General features: G+C 41.3%; 1 protein-coding gene across 2 annotated transcripts; it reads right to left on the bottom strand.

Annotated features, from left to right (window-relative positions):
- Window positions 1-1,454: 1,454 nt before the first annotated feature.
- Window positions 1,455-18,579, bottom strand: ARL13A (ARF like GTPase 13A). Of its 2 annotated transcripts, XM_078364281.1 has the most exons (9): window positions 18,473-18,579; window positions 16,462-16,534; window positions 16,009-16,079; window positions 8,708-8,957; window positions 7,749-7,854; window positions 7,094-7,260; window positions 6,374-6,464; window positions 6,123-6,282; window positions 1,455-1,736 (listed from the first exon to the last, which is right to left on the bottom strand). In XM_078364281.1, exons 2-8 carry the CDS (start codon window positions 16,518-16,520, stop codon window positions 6,124-6,126), a joined length of 903 nt encoding a protein of 300 aa, XP_078220407.1. In that variant the 5' UTR covers window positions 16,521-16,534; window positions 18,473-18,579; the 3' UTR covers window positions 1,455-1,736; window position 6,123. The 2 variants fall into 2 exon arrangements, with proteins under 2 accessions (XP_078220407.1, XP_035144014.2); XM_035288123.3 differs by lacking the exon at window positions 1,455-1,736 and having other exon boundaries at window positions 6,003-6,282.
- Between the last annotated feature and the right edge of the window lie 1,025 nt (window positions 18,580-19,604).

Raw genomic sequence — 19,604 nt, 5'->3', positions numbered from 1 at the left:
AACAACCCTGCTAACAGAGTACTTCTGGCAGGTAGACATAACACATGAATGATAAATGCGGACTAGAGTACAGGAGTTGAAAACCATTCAGAGCAGAAGGACCAGGCTATGTATTCATAGTGAATTTTCTAGTCAGAATGCTTAGGTCTGTCCTGAAAGATAAGATAGAAACATCTCCAGGGCCATATGAGTGAATGATAGGCCAGGGTCATTAATAAGTTGCAAGTGCCTCTGATGGGAGCTAGATTCTAAACGTCCTGGAGAGTGGCCAAGACATTGACAACTAAAGAAAAGAAACCCCAAGGCAACTACTTGCCTTTAAGAAAATTTGCCCTCCAAGCTCAAGAAACTATCCTTATGTTGGTCCCTGGGCTGTCCCACTGAGAAAGATTTGTAAAACCTCTTTGGCAGATTTAGGATTCTCAAAGACAAAAATATGGGAGGCATTGGTTGTAATTCTAGATTCTCTGTGCTCTTTGTACTTGAGAGTCTAAGACATCTCTCTTTGGGTTGTTCTCTACAGAAAAGTGGATACCTATCCCAGAAGGGGGACTATAGCTTTCTAATGATCTCACCGAGCTCCTTCCCTAAATCAACATAATGGTAGCTAACATTTAATATCCTCTTAGGATATACCAGGCACTATTCTAAACATTGTTGTGTGTATCATCCCTTTTAGTTATTATTTATTTTTTTTTTTTTTTGAGATGGAGTCTTGCTCTTTTGCCAGGTTGGAGTACAGTGGCATTGTCTTGGCTCATTGCAACCTACATCTCCTGGATTCAAGCGATTCCCCTGCCTCAGCCTCCTGAGTAGCTGGGACTACAGGCGCATGCCACCATGCCCGGCTAATTTTTTGTGTTTTATTAAAGACGGGCTTTCACCATGACCAGGCTGGTCTCGATCTTGACCTTCTGATCCTCCTGCCTCGACCTCCCCAAGTGCTGGGATTACAGGCATAAGCCACCCTGCCCGGTCTATATCATCCCTCTTAAACTTTACAATAGGCCCGTGAGGTAGGCACTGTTATTCCTGCCTTCACTGGGGGATATCGCCTAGTCACCCAGCTTGATAAGGGGTTTGTAAAGTATATTAACAGCCTGTAACAACAAAATTAAGATTCACTCAAAGAATTTTTTCCCTTTACATGACTAAGGGTGCACTAAATGTATTGTGGGGAGGGTATTTAAATAACTTTCTGTGGATTATAGATTCTATGTAGGAAAATTTGGTTGACACCTCGGAACACCTACATTGCACAAAGGGAAGTGTGCCAATAAACTGAAATTCAGTTTTGTTAGATGTTGTTCAACTTAAATTCTTTACCCAGCTCACCTTCATAGGGTACACTCCCATTCCTTTTTCCCATCCACTTCCCCTTCTCTATTGGCTGAGAAAGTATGCCTACCTCATAAACACGTATGTCATAAAGAGAAATGTGCATGATCCAGTTTTCTTACGGTTTATTGAGTCGTAGTCTCCTGCCTGATAAAACTCTTATTCCGTAGAGATATCTCTTCCATCCCCAGGTGAGAGTGATTGTCAGCAGAATTCTCCAGCGATATTTATCAGGCAAATTAGAGGTAGGTATATGGGCTGAGAGGCCAGTGAAGACCCAGGGAGGATGCAGTATTTTTTCAGAGTAGAGCACTGACTTGGGCACATGAGATCTGGATTTTTAGGAGCAGCTCTGCCAGCCATCAGCTGTATCATCTTGGTCAAGCCATTTAACCTCTCTGTAGAGAGAAAAAGTTCCTCATTTTTATAACAACAGGGGTTGGACTAGAGGCTCTGTAACGTTCCTATCAGCTTCATGATTCCTAAGCTGTGCCTCAGTCAGAATCCTATCAAAGACCTACAAGGTGCTTGGGTTGGTTCCTTTGACAATAAGAGCAAATGCTGCAGCCATCGGCAGTGTCAGACCTTCTAGATGGGGTTGTAAGAGGGATCTTTCTGTACAAGCTTTCTATCCCTCAGAAGCACTTATGAGTTAGTTGACTTATACTGCTTGGTGAGATGGTATAGGGTAGAGAGCTAAGAGCAAGGGTAGAGAGTAGGACCTTAGTTTGAAAACTTTCTGCCACCTCCTGTCCCAGAGTGCCCAAGGACAAATTATTTAACCTCTCTGAACATCATTTTCTCCCTCTATAAGATGGTGGTGATAGAATCAACTTCATAGGCTTTTGAAGGTTAAAGGTAATGATATATATTAAGAACTTAGCCCAATACCTGGCAAAATGAAAGTGCTGAATCAACCATTTGTGCTACCACTATTGGTGTGCTTATTGATCATTAACATAATTCTGCTGACACAAGCATGAAAATACTTCAGCATTTTTTCTTTCTTTTTTTTTTGAGACAGAACCTCACTCTGTTACACAGGCTGGAGTGCAGTGGAGTGATCTCAGTTCACTGCAGCCTCCACCTCCAAGGTTCAAGCGATTCTCTGGCCTCGCCCTCCAGAGTAGCTGGGATTACAGGCTTGTGCCACCATGCCCAGCTAATTTTTTTTTTTTTTAGGATGGGGTTTCACCATGTTGGTCAGGCTGGTCTTGAACTCCCCACCTCAGGTAATCTGCCTGCCTCGGCCTCCCAGAGCGCTGGGATTACAGGCGTGAGCCACCACTCCTGGGCTTAATTTTTGTATTTTTAGTAGAGATGGGGTTTCACCATATTTGCCAGGCTGGTATAGAACTCCTAACCTCTAGTGATCCACCTGCCTTGGCCTCCCAAAGTGCTAGGCATAAGCCAGTGCACCCAGCCAGCATTTTTTCTTAGATACAGCTTTCTCTTTCTTTCTGGCTTTAAATTGCTGTAGAGTCAGAAATATCGGGATTGAATTCCCTGCTCTACTTTTTTTTCCTTCTCTCCCCCAAATTTTAAAATTCAATTTAATTTATAAATTGATATATAATAGATGTACACATTTTATGGGTACATAGGATAATTTAATACATTCATATAATTTATGAAGATCAAATCAGTGTAATTGGGATATCCATCACCTTTAATACTTGTCTTTATGCTAGAACTACACATTTTATGGGTACATAGGATAATTTAATACATTCATATAATTTATGAAGATTAAATCAGTGTAATTGGGATATCCATCACCTTTAATACTTGTCTTTATGCTAGAACATTCGAGTTATTCTCTTCTAGCTAGTTTGAAATATACAATAGATTATTATAAACCATAGTCACCCTACCAATCTATCATATTGTATATATATTTCCATTAATCAACTTCTCTTCATTCCCCCACCACCCCGCACTTTCCTGTCCTCTGGTAACTGCCAGTCTATTCTCTATCTTCATGAGATCCACTTTTTTAATCTCCCACATACGAGTGAGAACATCCTGCTCTGCTTTTTGTAGGCTGTGGGATCTTGGGCAAGTTTATTTGACTTTTCTGCCCCTTAGTTTCCTCATCTGTGAAATGCTATCAGGTATATACTTACCCCCAAGGGTTGTTGTGAATAACATAATAGATATAAAGAACTTAGCACTGGCCTGGCATCCAGAATCACTCAATAAATGGTGGCTGCATTGCTACGGTGAAAGTAATGCAGATTGAGCATCCCTAATCTGAAAATCCAAAATCCTCTAAAATTAGAAATTTTTGGATTTAGGGATGCTAAACTAGTAAGTACATATAATGCAAATATTCCCAAATCAAAATAAATCTGAAATCTGAAATGCTTCCGGTCCCAAGCCTTTCAGATAAGAGGTACTCAACTTATAGTAGTAGCGATAGTAAATAACTACCATCACTATCACTACCACCCTTGGGATAGAGGGATGAATGCATTCAAGTGCCTGTATTTTTTGCGTTGCTAACCAAAGTGTTAGTAGAGGCAGCAGTTGCTGTTCTTGGGAACAGCAAAGCAATTGTTCTGGGCTTCACAGACAGTGGCTGGGGCTTTAAAACAAGGTTATTTATGGAGGTGTGACTGAAAATGATTCATTACAGCAGAATTTTCAACAAATAAATTCTATTTATTTTTGCCACTCCTTTTCTGCCCAAGAACCTTAAAGAAAAAAATGTGTATTCCTAAGGCTCAATTTTGGTTGATCACCCGTGACTTATTGTCACAAGCTTTGTCAGCAACGTCTGCGTACAAAGATGTAAAGTCTCTGTTCTTTTTTACCAAGATGGTCTTCATTCTCAGTGGATGCCATCTCACTTTTCTCGAGCCTCTCAGTGATATAGGATTGATTTGATGACTAGAATACAGATATACAGGAATAACAGGGGTTCTCAAGGATGAGTAGGTGGAGTTGTATGGGGAGTGTAGAGACATTATCCAATAGAAATTTTAAAACTGAGTAGTCGTGATAGTTCTGGAGATGAACCTGTTTGCTGAGGGAGGGATATCAGATGTTTCTTTTGATTTCTCACTGTTTTCTTTTTAGTAGTTTGTTGAAAGTAAAAAGAGAAAAAGGCCAGTTACTGTAAGTGAAGCCAAGTGTCAGGTTTCCTGTGCTTCCCAGACCATTTCAGGGTAGGAGGGTATTAGCCAGTTTCCAACAGGGTATAGACTGCACTCCACCCATCCTCTGCCCTGGCCTCGTATTTTCTCTCACTCCTGCTCTCTCCCCTCTGCCCTTGATTTAAGGAGTACTAACTGTAGGAACCAAAGGCTTCTTCACATGAATTTTCTAGTAACATCTCTTCTGTGTCCCAGGTATCCATTCTCATTTTTGCCCTAAGTTCTGGGGTTATAGAAAGGAAAATGGATTTAAATTTTGGACAAAGATTTAGGGGTACTTACTGATATCTAAAAAAACACTTCCTCTTCTACCACTGCCACTCTACTCTCTACTCTCATCCTCACCCCTTGTCCTCAGAGTAGTGTGTGTCTCCTCGTTAGTGGCCCACGCCAAGTCCAACACCCTCTATATGTAGGTGTAACAACCCAAGGCTCCAAGGTAGCCAGGAGTATGAAAGGCCATGTCCCTTTCAGAGCTGAGGTAACATTATAATATTGATAGTTGACAATCTTGGAGATGGGTCCTTAGGAATACTGAGAAGGAGTGGCCAGTAACTACAGCCTCTAAGCCCTCATAGCTTTTTTAAAAATGCCCTTTTTGTATTAGGAGAAATGATATCTGCTTATTATTAAAAAAGTAAATTTCTGGCCTGGCACGGTGGCTCACGCCTATAATCCCAGCTCTTTGGGTGGCCGAGGTGGGTGGATCACGAGGTCAAGAGATCGAGACCATCCTGGTCAACATGGTGAAACCCCGTCTCTACTAAAAATACAAAAATTAGCTGGGCATGGTGGTGCGCGCCTGTAGTCCCAGCTACTCAGGAGGCTGAGGCAGGAGGACTGCTTGAACCCAGGAGGCGAAGCTTGCAGTGAGCAGAGATTGCGCCATTGCACTCCAGCCTGGATAATGAGAGCGAAACTCCATCTCAAAAAAAAAAAAAAAAAATTCTAATAAAACAAAAATCCAAAAGTACAGCACCTAGGCCTTTTACATCTCACAATTACCTAGTATCTTTTGGTGATATCCCTCCAAATATCTCTATATCTGTATATGTATCATGCTATACATGCTGTACTCTAACTTGCTATTTTCCCTTTTGTGGGAAACTTTCCATGTCAGTAAATATAAGTCCACATTAGCCTTTTTAATGTATGCATAATATTCCATGGTATAGATGCATCCTAATTTATTTAGCCATTCTCCATTATTGGACATATAGGCTGTTTCCCACTTTTAGTTACTGTACACAGTGCTGTGATTAAACATCCTTGAGCATCATCTTTGGGGTACTTGTGTAATTATCTTTGGAGACAGCTCAAGAATTGAGATTACTGGTTCATAGTGTGTTCGTATTTTTAAAGTACTTATATTTCCACCACTGGAATCATGAACTTTAAGATAACATCCTATAGTCATCTACAGATGTGTCAACCAGTGCTGGGGCATCATACTGGACTACCAGAAGATGGTATCCAAGCACTCTTCCTGTACTTCTATTTCTCTTCTCCTAATCACCAACTATAGAGTGAGGAAAGAATTTCAGGCTCAAAATTGGAATACTGTTGTAGAAATTGTTAGGGAAGGCCTATGTACGTTTTCTTCTCTAACCACTGATCCAGCATTACCTTAAAAAATATTGTCATCAACATATGGAGCTTTGTAGCAAAGCTCCATAGTATTCTGAGCTCTAGTTCTTCTAGAATGTTCAGCTTCTTTCATGGGTTCATCATGTAAAGCAAACGTTACTGACATATTCTTTTTAGGCCATAATCTTGTACCTTCTTTCTGTACAGCAAGAAGATGGGGGGAAAAGTCAGTTGGTGCCCATGTGTTCAGGGACTGGTTGCTGAGTATTAACATTTAAAGAGCCATTTACCTGTAGGATTGACTTTAGAGGCTTAGCTTCTATTGAATATTGTTCTAGATGCTGCCTTTTCTTCTTTGGCATTCCACTTCTGGTAGAGAAGCTGGGGGAAGGTGGAAAGGACAGCAGTAGTAACAGACACACTCTAAGCTTATTTATCTGTGCAGCTACTACCCCATCCCTGCCATATGCCTTTGGGCAATGAAAATGACAACAGAGCAAGGGGATGTTTAGGCCTTTTGCTCCTCAAAACTCTCATCACCTACTATTTTCTTTTTCCTCTTTTCAATATTTCTGTCCTCTCCCATCATTCCTCATTATTGGGAGGATTATAGAACTAGAAGCTGAGAATACAGAGTAGGTTCATGACATTCATCCATAGAATAATGCCAGTAGGCTCCTTAAGGGGCTCATGTTCCTCTTCTCCTCCACATTTCTCTTCTTTAATTAGAGATTAGTAACCCTGTTTTAGAGAAGCTCTAATGCTAATAGGTTGGCTTACCTTTATTAAAATCATTCCCCTCACATGACCACTCAAGTTATGCTAGGGGTGGGGTATACCTAACAATGTTGGAGTGTTGGTGGGCATTGCCCTAGCCCCATTTGAGCCAACTGATGTCAAGAGACTTGTTCAATGTTACCCAGAATCCAAGCACCTCCCAGAACACCTTGCTTGTGAGGAAGACTGACCCCCGCTACTTATCAGTAAATCTCATAGAGGCATCTCAGTACCTGCTTGAAGAGCATCTTTCTCCAGAGCCTCTGTTTTCCTTGGAGATTGGCATGCTCAAGGTGGGTGGTAGCTCGTGAGTAGCAATGACAGCTAATAGCCATCGCAGTCCTTCAACTATGGGCTGATGGTTTCTTCTGTCAAGGTTGCTGATGGCTGAACATGGCTCCTGTGACAAAAGAGAAGAGAAGGCTGCAGACCTGGAGCCTGGGACCTCTGGGACCAGCAGAACCAGTCACTATTATTCAAAGAGCGGAGGAACACATAAGCTCTGCTATGCCTAGAGAGGCTCTGAGATTTCTAGGAGTCACTCAGCATTCACATCTGAGAAGGTAAATGACAGACACAAAAGCTGAGGTCCTTTAATAAAGTGGTTGTGGTGTCTTGGATGTGTGACCTTGACCAAGTTACGTAGAGTCTCTGAGCCTTGACTTTTTTATCCATAAAATGGAGATATTCATGTGTCCACTTTACAGAGCTATTTTGAAGGCAGAATGCAATATTTGTTACCACCGTAAAGTCAGGCATCACTGTGGGTGTCGCCTGACAGGGAGAGGCTTTGTCCCAAACCCAGCATATGGGGCTGATTATAGAATGAGCCAAGGGCTGCATTAGCTGGGCTCTAGAGGAAGAGGGAAGAAAGGGGTTGACACTTACCAATCGGCATGGGCACTTATTCTCTTTCGCAAGCTTGTCTAGAAATAGATAATCAATCATATCACAAGGCATGAGGGCTTTCTTCTTGTCCTGTTTGTTTGCTAGGCTAAAACGGCATGTGAGAGAGGGAGGAAAAAAGAGTGAAAGACTGAAACCAAAATAGAAGCAAAAGGCGAGAAAAGAAGGGAAAGAGGAGGAGAACAAATTCTACTATAACTGCTAAATATCCAGGAATTAAGTTTAAAGACATACCTAATGAGATGAGCTAGACATTTTTCTAGCCAACTCCAAATGAGGGGAAGTATTGCACAAATCATTTGAATCCAAGATAGTCCCCCCAAGGGCTCATTTCTCACTTCCCCTACATTATGCTATCAAACTTTAATTAGAATTGCTAACTGGGCTATGAACAGATTTGGAGTTTTTACATCCTTTCCCAAACTCTGTTCATGCTCTAGTTGGGGTTGCTAATGAGGAATGAAAGAGGCATAAAGGGAGTTGGGGGCAGGGATGAAAATTGGCCACCTGCATTATCTCCCTGGAATAAGTGCTAGTTACGTAACTTTTGAGCAATCTGATCAGAGGAGGTCCTTGGCATCAATTATACAAGATAGGGGTTCTCTGCTATCATGAAGTTTCAGGATCAGAGACCAAAAAAGATGATAAGAAAATTCAGGAAGGGTCAAGGGGTGGTGGTGGTAGATACCACTTTTCATTTCCCTTTGATGCTTTCCTTTAAAATTACTTTTGTACAGTTAGGTAACATGTCCCCCATGGCAATGTGTGGTAGAAAGTAGCTCTGAAACAGCCCACAGAGAACTGGGCCGCTCTGCCTCACTGAGCCTAAGGGAACAGGAGGCATAGCTGGGTGTGACAAAGGGACCACCCCACCCTTCATTTCTATACTTTTGAGGGTACAAATTGGGAAGGGAAAATAGGACAGAAAGGCAGAATCTTACAGTAAGATGGGTTTCCCTGCCACTCTTTTATCAGGCAGCAGATGTGTTAAGATGATCCTTACTTCCCGCATGCGTCTTATATCACTGGAATCCAGGACGAAAACAAGCCCATGTGCTTGTGCGTAGTAGTTTGGCCATGCTTCTCGGCCCTTCAGATCTCCATTCAGGTCATGGATGGAAAGTTCATACTTATCTAACAAAAGTGTAGTCAGTTCCGATTTCATACAATTGTCTGTCTTACTGGGAAGTACTACGCACAGGGGAAAATAAGAGAAGCAATCACTTAGATGGAAACTCCATACTCATCTAACAGGCGTAGAGTCAGTTCCGATTTCAAGCAGTTTTCTATCCTACTGGGAAGTACTTTGCAGAGGGGAAGAGAGGAAAAGCAATCACAAAGTAGGGAAATATAGTTAGATCAAATAATTTGTTGAACTCTGACTAGAGCCTGCTCAGAGAAATCCTACTGAAGCATCCTGCCACCCTGCCCATACTTAGGGACTATCTTCCTAAATCATTGCTTTACCCATGCTGTCTTCTCCGGGCTCAGTAACCTTTAGTGAGTATCCCAGACATAACACAGACTCCTTCACCTCCTAACCTGCCAGACCTATCTCATAGTGCTGTAACCTGACAAGTGTCCAATCTGTTCTTCCCTTAGGTCCTTTGCCCCTACTTCTCCCATTCTACCTCAATGTCATGCTCCCTCTTTCACTGGGCTTTTACAGGATGCCGTTCTCTCTGCTTAGAACACTTCTACTCTTTGCTTAGTTAATGCCTATTTTTAAAAATATCAATTTTGATCTTGTTTATTCTAGAGTTTTCCACTCACCACCAGCGATCTGGATAGGGTACTTTTCTTCTGGGCTTACCATTGTCATAGCACGTATTACAGTGTTGTAAATTCCATGATTTATTTGTCTGGGTTATAAACTGTAAAGGACAGGGATGCTTTCAATTTTATTGATATTTATTCACCATTATATTCGTGATGCCAAGCACATTCATCATTGAATTTATCTGATAAATGAACAGATGAACAGGAGGCCCTTCTCTCCCACCCTTTCTTCAATACCCAGTTCAAGTACTGTTTAGGAAACCTTCTCTGGCCTATCTACTTCTCACTTCTCTTTTTTTTTTTTGAGACTGAGTCTCGATCTGTCGCCCAGGCTGGAGTGCAGTAGCATGATCTTGGCTCACTACAACCTCCACCTCCCGGGTTCAAGCAATTCTCCTGCCTTAGCCTCCCGAGTAGCTGGGATTACAGGCACGTAGCATCATACCCAGCTAATTTTTTGTATTTTTAGTGGACATGGGGTTTCAATATGTTGACCAGGCTGGTCTCGAACTCCTGACCTCAGGTGATTTGCCTGTGTCAGCCTCCCAAAGTGCTGGGATTATAGGCATGAGCCACCACACCCAGCACTTCTCTCTTTCTTGTTGACCACATGGTCTGTTTAGCTGGTCCTTCATCTCTTTTTGTGCTTGCCTTGTCTCTCCAACAAAACAAAAGCTATATGAAGGAGGATGTCTGCATTACCATATACTCAGTAGGTGTTGAATAAATGTTTACGGTGGTTGTTACTGTAGATAAGGGTATGAAGTCGTCTCCCACATACCTCTTCCAAGAAACCATGCTAGACTCAGATACATTTTCCTTTGAAAAGCTATAGCCAGAAGATAAAACCTCATAGGGAATTCCATACCTCATTCAGCTCCCATGGAAACGCAGTTGAAAATGGCAGCCTTGGCTGGTTGTGGTGACTCACACCTGTAATCCCAGCACTTTGGGAGGCTGAGGTGGGGGGTCACCTGAGGTCAGTAGTTCAAGACCAGCTTGGCCGACATGGTGACACTCCATCTCTACTAAAAATACAAAAAAAAAAAAAAAAAAATTAGCCAGATGCAGTGGTGCATACCTGCAATCCCAGCTACGTGGGAGGCTGAGGCTGGAGAATTGCCTGAGCCCAGGAGGCGGAGGTTGCGGTGAACCGAGATTGCGCCACTGCATTCTAGCCTGGGCGACAAGAGCAAAACTCTGTCTCAAAAAAAAAAAAAAAAAAAGGCCAGGCTCAGTGACTTACACCTGTAATCCCACCACTTGGGGAGGCTGAGGCGGATGGATCACAAGGTCAGGAGTCTGAGATTATCCTGGACAACATGGCGAAACCCCTTCTCTACTAAAAATACAAAAATTAGCTGAGTGTGGCAGTGCATGCCTGTAATTCCATCTACTTGAGGGGCTGAGGCAGGAGAATCACTTGAACCTGGGAGGTCGAGGTTGCAGTGAGCCAAGATTGCGCCACTGCACTGCAGTCTGGCGACAGAACTAGACTCTGTCTCAAAAAAAAACAAAAAAACAAAAAAAATAGCCTTTATATGTGTGCCAGTCTGTTGAAGTGACTGCTCTAGCCTGGCTGTCTTCCCACATTAGGAGCAAAATGACTTTATACATTCTCTATGCCCATACCTGGGAACACTAAAACTAGAATCAATAACTTCTTATTTATAGTCTTAGATCTGCATGTGACATTTTCCATAGGATTGCCAAAATGAATCATTAACGTGAAAAGTTAGTAATATGCTTTCTGGTCTTTGGAAATGAGAATACATATATATGTGTGTATATGTGTATGTATTATTATGTTTTAATGTGATTTTCATAACATCTTTTCTGATTTCATGTTAGGCAATGAACTTTTAAATTACGGCTTTCAGATAATTTTCAGTGACAACTTTGATATGATATTTGCTATATCTGTATTAGATTACTTAAAAATAATAAGTGGGCCAGGCATGGTGGCTCAGGCCTATAATCCCAGCACTTTGGGAGGCCGAGGCGGGTGGATCACGGGGTCAAGAGATCGAGACCATCCTGGTCAACAAGGTGAAACCCCATCTCTACTAAAAATACAAAAATTAGCTGGACATGGTGGTGCACACCTGTAGTCCCAGCTACTCTGGAGGCTGAGGCAGGAGAATTGCTTGAACTCAGGAGGCGGAGGTTGCGGTGAGCCGAGATTGTGCCATTGCACTCCAGTCTGAGTAACAACAGCGAAACTCCATCTCAGAAAAAAAAAAAAAAGATGAGCCTATCAAAAGTAACAACTATAGCAACTTTTAAAGACAGTATAATAAGATACAAATAGAAACAATGAAAAGTTAAAAAGCAGAGGGGATGAAGTTAAAGTGTACAATTAATATTAGTTTTCTCTTTGCTTATTTTTGCAATCACAGTTGTCATCAGTTTAAAATAATGGGGTTTCCAGATGGCAGTGGATGAATATTAAAATAAAATAAAATAATGGGTTATGTTATTTGCAAGCCTCATGGTAACTTCAAATCAAAAAACCTACAACTGATACACAAAAATATAAAGCAATAAATCAAAACATACTACCAGAGAAAATCACTTTCATGAAAAGGAAGACAGGGAGGAAGGAAAAGACCACAAAACACCAGAAAGCAAATAACAACATGGCAGTAGTAAGTCCTTATTAATAATAACATTGAATATAAATAGACTAAACTCTCCAATCAAAAGACATAGGGTGGATGAGTGGAAAAAAATCACAAACAAAAAACCATGATCTGTTTCCTACAAGAAACACTTCATCTACAAAGAGACATATAGACTGGAAGGGATATAAAATTATACCCCATACAAATGGAAACCCAAAAGAGCAGGAGTATCTATACTTCAGACAAAACAGATTTCAAGACAAAAACTATAAAAAGAGACGAAGCATGTCATTATGTAATCATAAGGGGATCACTTCAGCAAGTGTATATAAAAATAATAAATATAGATGCACCCAACACTGGAGCATCCAGATATACAAAGCAAATGTTATTAGAGCTAAAGAGAGAGAGATAGACCCCAATACAGTAATAATTGGAGATTCCAGCACCCCACTTTCAGCATTGGACAGATTATACAGATCAGCAATGAAACATTGTACCTAATCTGCAATATAGAGCAAATGGACCTAATAGATATTTATAAAACATTTCATCCAATGAATGCAGGTATACATTCTTCTCCTCAGCACACTGATCATTCTGGGAAGGCTGTGGAGAAAGGGGGACCCTCATACATTGTTGGTGGGAAGATAAATTATGTTCCACTATTAAGGTTGCTCAAGAAACTAAACATAGAACTACCATGTGATGTAGCAATCCACCTGCTGTGTATGCATGCAAAAGAAAGGAAATCAGTATGTCGAAGAGCTATCTGGTGTCCTATGTTTATTGCAGCACTGTTCATAATAGCCCAGATTTGGAAGCAACCTAAGTGTCCATCAACAGATGAATGGATAAAGAAAATGTGGTACATATACACAATGGATACATAAAATTTAGCCATAAAAAAGAATTAAGATCTTGTCATTTGCAACAACACAGACAGAACAAGTACATTATGTTAACTGAAATAAGCCAGGCACAGAAAGATAAATTTCTTATGTTTCATGGAAGCCATAGCGTAAAATAATTGAACTCATGGAGACAAAGAGTAGAATATGGCTGGGCGCGGTTCATGCCTGTAATCCCAGCACTTTGTCCTCAAGGCAGATCACTTGAGGACAGGAGTTTGAGACCAGCCTGGCCAACATGTTGAGACCCCATCTCGACTAAAAATACAAAAATTAGCCAGGCATGGTGGCACATGCCTGTAATCCTGGCTACTCAGGAGGCTGAGGTAGAAGAATTGCTTGAACTTGGGAGGCGGAAGGTTGCAGTGAGCTGAGATCGTGCCACTGCACTCCAGCCTGGGCAACAGAGTGAGACTCTGTCTCAAAAAAAAAAAAAAAAAATAGTAGGATAGTTACCAGAGGGTGGAAAGGGTAGTGAGGGGAGGGAATGGGGATGGTTAATGGGTACAAAAACGTAGTTAGAATGAATAAGATCTAGTATGTGATAGCACAACAGAGTGACTATAGTCAGCAATAATTTGTTGTACGTTTAGAATAACAGGGATTACAACTGGAATGTTTGTAACACAAATAAATGGTGAATGCTTGAGGTGATGGATACCCCATTTACCCTGATCTGATTATTACACATTGTATGTCTGTATCAACATATCTCACATATAAATATATACAACTACAATGTGCCCATAAAAATTTAATAAATTTTTAAAAATCCCAAAATGGCTTGTGTCCCAAAATATTTTATAGCTGGTGTCTTCAAATGTTCGCACAAGTTATTACTTGCAGACTGGCATTTCCTTCCTAGGCAATTATCTGTTCTTGGCAATCAGCTTAAAAACATTCGCAGTGGCCAGGCACGGTGGCTCACACCTGTAATCCTAGCACTTTGGTAGGTCGAGGCGAGGGAGGGGGAATCACCTGAGGTTAGGAGTTCGAAACCAACCTGACCAACACAGTGAAACCCCATCTCTACTAAACAGAAAAAGTTAGCTGGGTGTGGTGGCGCGTGTCTGTAGTCCCAGCTACTCGGGAGGCTGAGGCAGGAGAATTGCTTGAACCCAGGAGGCGGAAGTTGTGGTGAGCTGAGATCACACCATTGCATTCCAGCCTGGGTAACAAGAGTGAAACTCCGTCTCAAAAAAAAGAAAAAGGAAAATGGCAACATGGTGTCAGGAACAGTGGCTCACACCTGTAATTCCAGCACTTTGGGAAGCTGAGGCAGGAAGACTGTTTGAGGCCAGGAGTTCAAGACTAGCCCTGCCAACATGATGAAACCCCATCTTTACTAAAATCCAAAAAGTTAGCCAGGTGTGGTGGTGCACACCTGTAATCCCAGCTACTTGGGAGGCTGAGGCATGAAAATCGCTTGAACTTGGGAGGCAGAGGTTGCAGTGAGCTGAGATTGTGTCACTGCACTCCAGCCTGGGCAACAGAGCAAGACCCCATCTCAAAAGAAAAAAAAAAGAATAAAGAATAGAAAAGAAAATGGCAACATGTTGTATCAGGTGAATGGTGGAATGGGCAGAATATCCATTCCATGAATATTTATTGAATACCTCCCTGAAAATGCTAAAAAGTCACAGGGTAAAGATACAGAGAGGAAAAGATCCATTATTTCTCCTCAAGAGGCTGACAATTTAGGGGATGGACTTGCAGTTGCCTGATGATGTTGTAATAAGTGCGTGCCAGAGCGATGCATGGAATAGAGTGGGAGCTGAAGGAGGGCACTGATAGGGAAGGTTTTCCTGACATCCAGCTGTGCTGTGATTTGAGGCTTTTGATTTAGCAGGTAGATAATAGTGGAGGCAAAATGCTAAGTAGTGGGGTCATATGTACAGAACTAGAAAAGGGGGATGGCAAGTAATTTGTTGTGGCTTTATTAGAGGGCATGTGCAGAGAGCATGAGAAATGAAGCTGGAGGAAGACTCGGGGACCAACTCAGAGAGGGCTTTGTGTGCTGCTAAGAAACTTAAGTTTTATCTTAAAGATAATGGCACTGAACAGTTTTGAGCAGGGAAGTGCCGTGATCAGACTTTTATATTAAGTCCTTCTAGTAGCTATGTGGATTGAATACTGGGGGGACAACTGGAGATGACAAGATCAGCCAGAAGGCTGTTGCTATAGTTCAAGGAAGTTGAGGAGGACTTCAGGTAGGTCAGCGTCAGAGGAGTCAGGTTAGCCCTTTTTGTTCAGGGATGCCAGGTTAGATAAAACTCAACCATGTCATCATACTACTTCATTTATTCAATAAACATGGGGGGAGGGCATCCTGCGACAGACAGTACTGGCTTCTTTGATTGCTCCTTAACAAGTAGTATAGTAGCTTTCTGAAATTCTGTGTAACTGCTTCTTGAAATGTCAAGATATTAAACTAGAGATCTGGTATTAAACTTGCACATATCAGAACTGACAACATTTCTCAAGCTCCAACTCTGAATATTAGCTGTCACGGAATTTCCTGTTATTAAACTTCATCATCCCACACTTGGCTCTCTTATCTAGACCAAATTCCACTTTAATTGAGCCCTGAAACTAGACGTCATTTCAAACATGCTATCCTTCATAACTGACTGCAATGCTTTACATAGTTTTAACCCATGCATACTGACCCTATGAAAGGACTTTCAATTAGGATATCTTGTAAAGGGAGCAGGTGACAGACATTACATAAACAGGCTGTTTTTGTAACGTGGGGAAGGGAGGGAGGGAGAGAGAGAGACTCTGTCAAGTGTATGTGTTGGGAGGTGTTTATCCACAAAAAGAGGGAAACTGAGGGCTATGAAGTAATGCTGGGAAGGAATGATTATTAACTGGATTCTGGGGTGCATGGGATACCCACACCAGTGTCTAATGCTCTTAGTTCCTTACATTTTTGGAATGTCTCCACGAGAAGAGTTTTGCCTGAGTTGTCCAAGCCAATGATAGGTATGGTCACATTCCTAGAAATGAAAAAAGAAAAACGAGCCAAAGTCTTAAAACAACAGTTAGGTTTTAAGCTAAACATAGAGTTATACTCTTTTTTAGTGTCTGGGATTCTGACCTGCAGTAATCCCAATGCATGTACCATAAAAGGCCCAGCCAAAGCAGTAGAAGGTGGTATGGGAGCCCCTTAGCAAAGCCCCCAAGGATGCTTTTCTTCCTTGATTTACTTAACTTTGTACAACTGGCCATCCCTCCTCAACCCTGCCTCCAATCTTACAAACACTGCTTAATGACTTCACCTAACAACATATATTATGAATATTTGTCCCTTGAGGGACTATGGGCAGATTTGTGGGAGGAAATAATGGAATGGGCCTGGGGCAATAATTGTAATATTACCTTCGTGTCTCTTCTGGTGTCTTTAGTCGAGACCAGCAGGCGGTCAAAAGCAGGAACATGATTCAGCTTGGTTCTTAAATATTAAGAGAAGAACATGATTCAGCTTGGTTCTTAAATATTAAGAAATAAAATAAGAAATAAGTCCCATTATAAACATTGAACCTTTAGTCAGCTTATGACTAAACAGGTGCTGATAAGCAGAAAGCCTGGGATTGTTAGAAGTCTATTACTTCATTCTATCCAACCAACCACTTCTATAAATGTCATAGAAGGAGGGACTAGTTATTCTCAACTGCAGTGACAGGCTCTGTGCTAAGGAGTAGCTTTCTTTAAAATGGGGTGATTTCTTAGAATAGCAGCCTACGCAGAGTAATCAGATGTGGCCTATCCCTTCAGCTATAATTCATCCTTTCATTAAGAATATCTTTATCCAACCTTGGGGAGGTTGGGAGGATGCCTAAGAGAAGAACCAACTTAGGCTTCCAGAAGGACCTATTGGGAGATCTGTTCCAAGTACCAGTAATGTCTCTTCTTCAAAGATGTGGGCGTTGGTGACCCACTATTGTAGATTTTATATAATCTTTGGAGCTATAAGTGACCTTAGAGATCATCTAGTTTAATGGATTTCAAATATTAATCCAGGTGTCCCATCCTCAAAAATTTCCAGGGAGCTGCCGAAGCTTCCCAGGTGATGTCATTGTACAGCTGGATTTGGAAGTGAATGCCTAAGGTAATCACTTCGAGATTCATCCTTGAAAAGTGGATTGTTTCCACTTTTTGGCTCTTATGGATAATGCTGCTATAAACATTTGTATATAAGTTTTTGTGTGGATATGTTTTCTTTTGGGTTTATATCTAGGAGTTTTATTGCTGGGTTATATGTTAAATCTATATTTAACCTCTTGAGGAACTGCCAGACTGTTGTGCACAGTGGCTACAATATCCCACATTCCCACCAGCAATGCTTGTTTTTTTGTTTATAGCTATCCTAGTGGGTGTGAGGTAGGTATTTCATTGCGGTTTTGATTTATATTTCCCTAATGACTAATAACAGTTGACCCTTAAACAACGTGGCTTTGAACTGTGTGAGTGTACTTACACCAGGAGTTTTTTCAACAAAATGAGGATATTCGTGAATGTGAAACTCATGTATAGGCAGGGTTGACTTTTCAACCTGCATGGGTTTCACAGTGCAAACTGCAGGATTTGAGAATGCACAGATATTGGCATATGAAGGGATCCAGGAACCCATTTCCCCCAAGTTTAGTGAGGGACAACTGTATGTTGAAGCCCAGAATTGGAGGAAGCCCTGGTTGGGTTAACAAAATACTTCAGTTAATGCTTAGATGGGTTTTGCTTAGCTATCGGATGAGCACAGTTTATGTGCCAGCTTATTAATGGATAATTTATCAGGGTTCTGCAGAGTCATTTGGTCATTTACTGCTTTGGAGAATTGTCATTCCAAAATACTAACATTTCATAGCATTTCTTATAGCACAGCTCACTCCCTGGGAGATCATTAAGTTTCCCATAAAGACCTCCTTGAGAATGGCTCTGGCTTATGCCAGACAAAAGAAAAACCTAATATATGGCCTGTGATCAAAACCAGCCTTACTCCAGCTTTGCACATGAAGCTAATATGACCTGGAGCCTGAAACATCAGAGCCTAATTGTCTGGGTTCCATGATAGCCATCTCCCTCAGAGAAGAGGCCAGTAACTGCTTCATGTTTGTTTCCTGATAACTGGCAGAGCCTTCTGACTTGATGTCAGTCTCTTTGCATTTGTCAGTGCCACCAAGAAGTGTCAAACTGGCATCATACAAGTTCTTCCTTTACAAGGAAGGGGAGGTAGGATAACCCAACTGGGAAAATGATTGAATTAGGGATTACTGGTCCGATCCTTTATTTCTAGTGCCTCTTCTGGGTAGCCTGAAGTGATGTCACCTCAACTAAACCTACCATTTCCAATTTTCTTATCAGTAAAATGAAGATAATGTCATGTTTTACTTACCATGAGGTGATTATTTATCCTATAAGTTGATTCTTTTTGGATGGAAGACATAAGATATGCAGAGTAATAGGAAGATGTATTGAACTTTCTAGCCTTCTTGTCAGATTAACACAGCTTAGGTTGTCCACTTATAAAAGCTATGGCAATGTTCTAATAATGGTTGTCAAGGTTCTGACATGTCTATGGCAACCACTAGTTGGTTCATAACAATCAAACCCACATCTCCTTACCTTGTATGTTTATAGCTAATTACTAAAGGAACTTTTAGTCATCATAGTTTTTATTAGTTTTACAAAATATTTATATGTAATTTACTGTGTGCCAGGGCTTGTTAAAGCACTTTATACACATTAATTCATTTAATCTTTACTGCAACATGACAAAGTAGGGGCTATCATTCCTACTTTTCAGAGATGAAATTGTTCACAAAGGGTTTATATAACTTGCTAAATGTTACCTAGCTGATAAATGGTAAAGGCAGAAGTCAAACCTAGGCATTCTGGCTTCAGAGTCCGTATTAGGTCAAAGGTCTTGCAGACCTCATGTACCAGAGAAACTGCCTCTGCTCTGGGTGACTATCTCTTCTAGCCAAACCGTATCATACTTAGTGGACTTTTGATAAAATGCTTTATTTTTCTTTTCTTTTCTTTTTTTTTTTTTTGAGACAGAGTCTCGCTCCATTGCCAGGCAACCAGACTGGAGTGCAGTGGCGCGATCTCGGCTCACTGCAACCTCTGCCTTCTGGGTTCAAGCAATTCTCCTGCCTCAGCCTCCCAAGTAGCTGGGACTATAGGCATGCGCCACCACACCCAGCTAATTTTTTTTTTTTTTTTGTATTTTTAGTAGAGATGGGGTTTCACCATGTTGGCCAGGATGGTCTCAATCTCTTGACCTCATGATCTGCCTGCCTCGGCCTCCCAAAGTGCTGGGATTACAGGCATGAGCCATTGCGCCTGGCCAAAATGCTTTATTTTTCAGAATGGTTTTAGATATACAGAAAAATTGCTAAGACAGAACAGTTTGTAACCACCCTTAACACCCACTTTCTCTCACTGTGAACATCTTAGGATGCTGCATTTGTGACAATTAATGAACCAGCATTGATACATTGTTACTAACTGAAGTCCATACT

Source organism: Callithrix jacchus, chromosome X (assembly GCF_049354715.1).
Source record: "Callithrix jacchus isolate 240 chromosome X, calJac240_pri, whole genome shotgun sequence".
NCBI lineage: Eukaryota > Metazoa > Chordata > Mammalia > Primates > Cebidae > Callithrix > Callithrix jacchus.
This window is presented reverse-complemented; position numbering and strand designations above follow the sequence as displayed.

What these genes read in the sequence shown, in the direction of transcription:
- ARL13A (XM_078364281.1), bottom strand. Translation starts at nt 16,520, where the DNA reads ATGTTCCTGCTTTTGACCGCCTGCTGGTCTCGACTAAAGACACCAGAA. An exon ending in CGTGGAGACATTCCAAAAAT is followed by an intron (nt 8,958 to 16,008) that starts GTAAGGAACTAA and finishes CCCTGTGCGTAG; the next exon opens with TACTTCCCAGTAAGACAGAC. An exon ending in GAAAGATGCTCTTCAAGCAG is followed by an intron (nt 6,465 to 7,093) that starts GTACTGAGATGC and finishes ACCTTCCCCCAG; the next exon opens with CTTCTCTACCAGAAGTGGAA.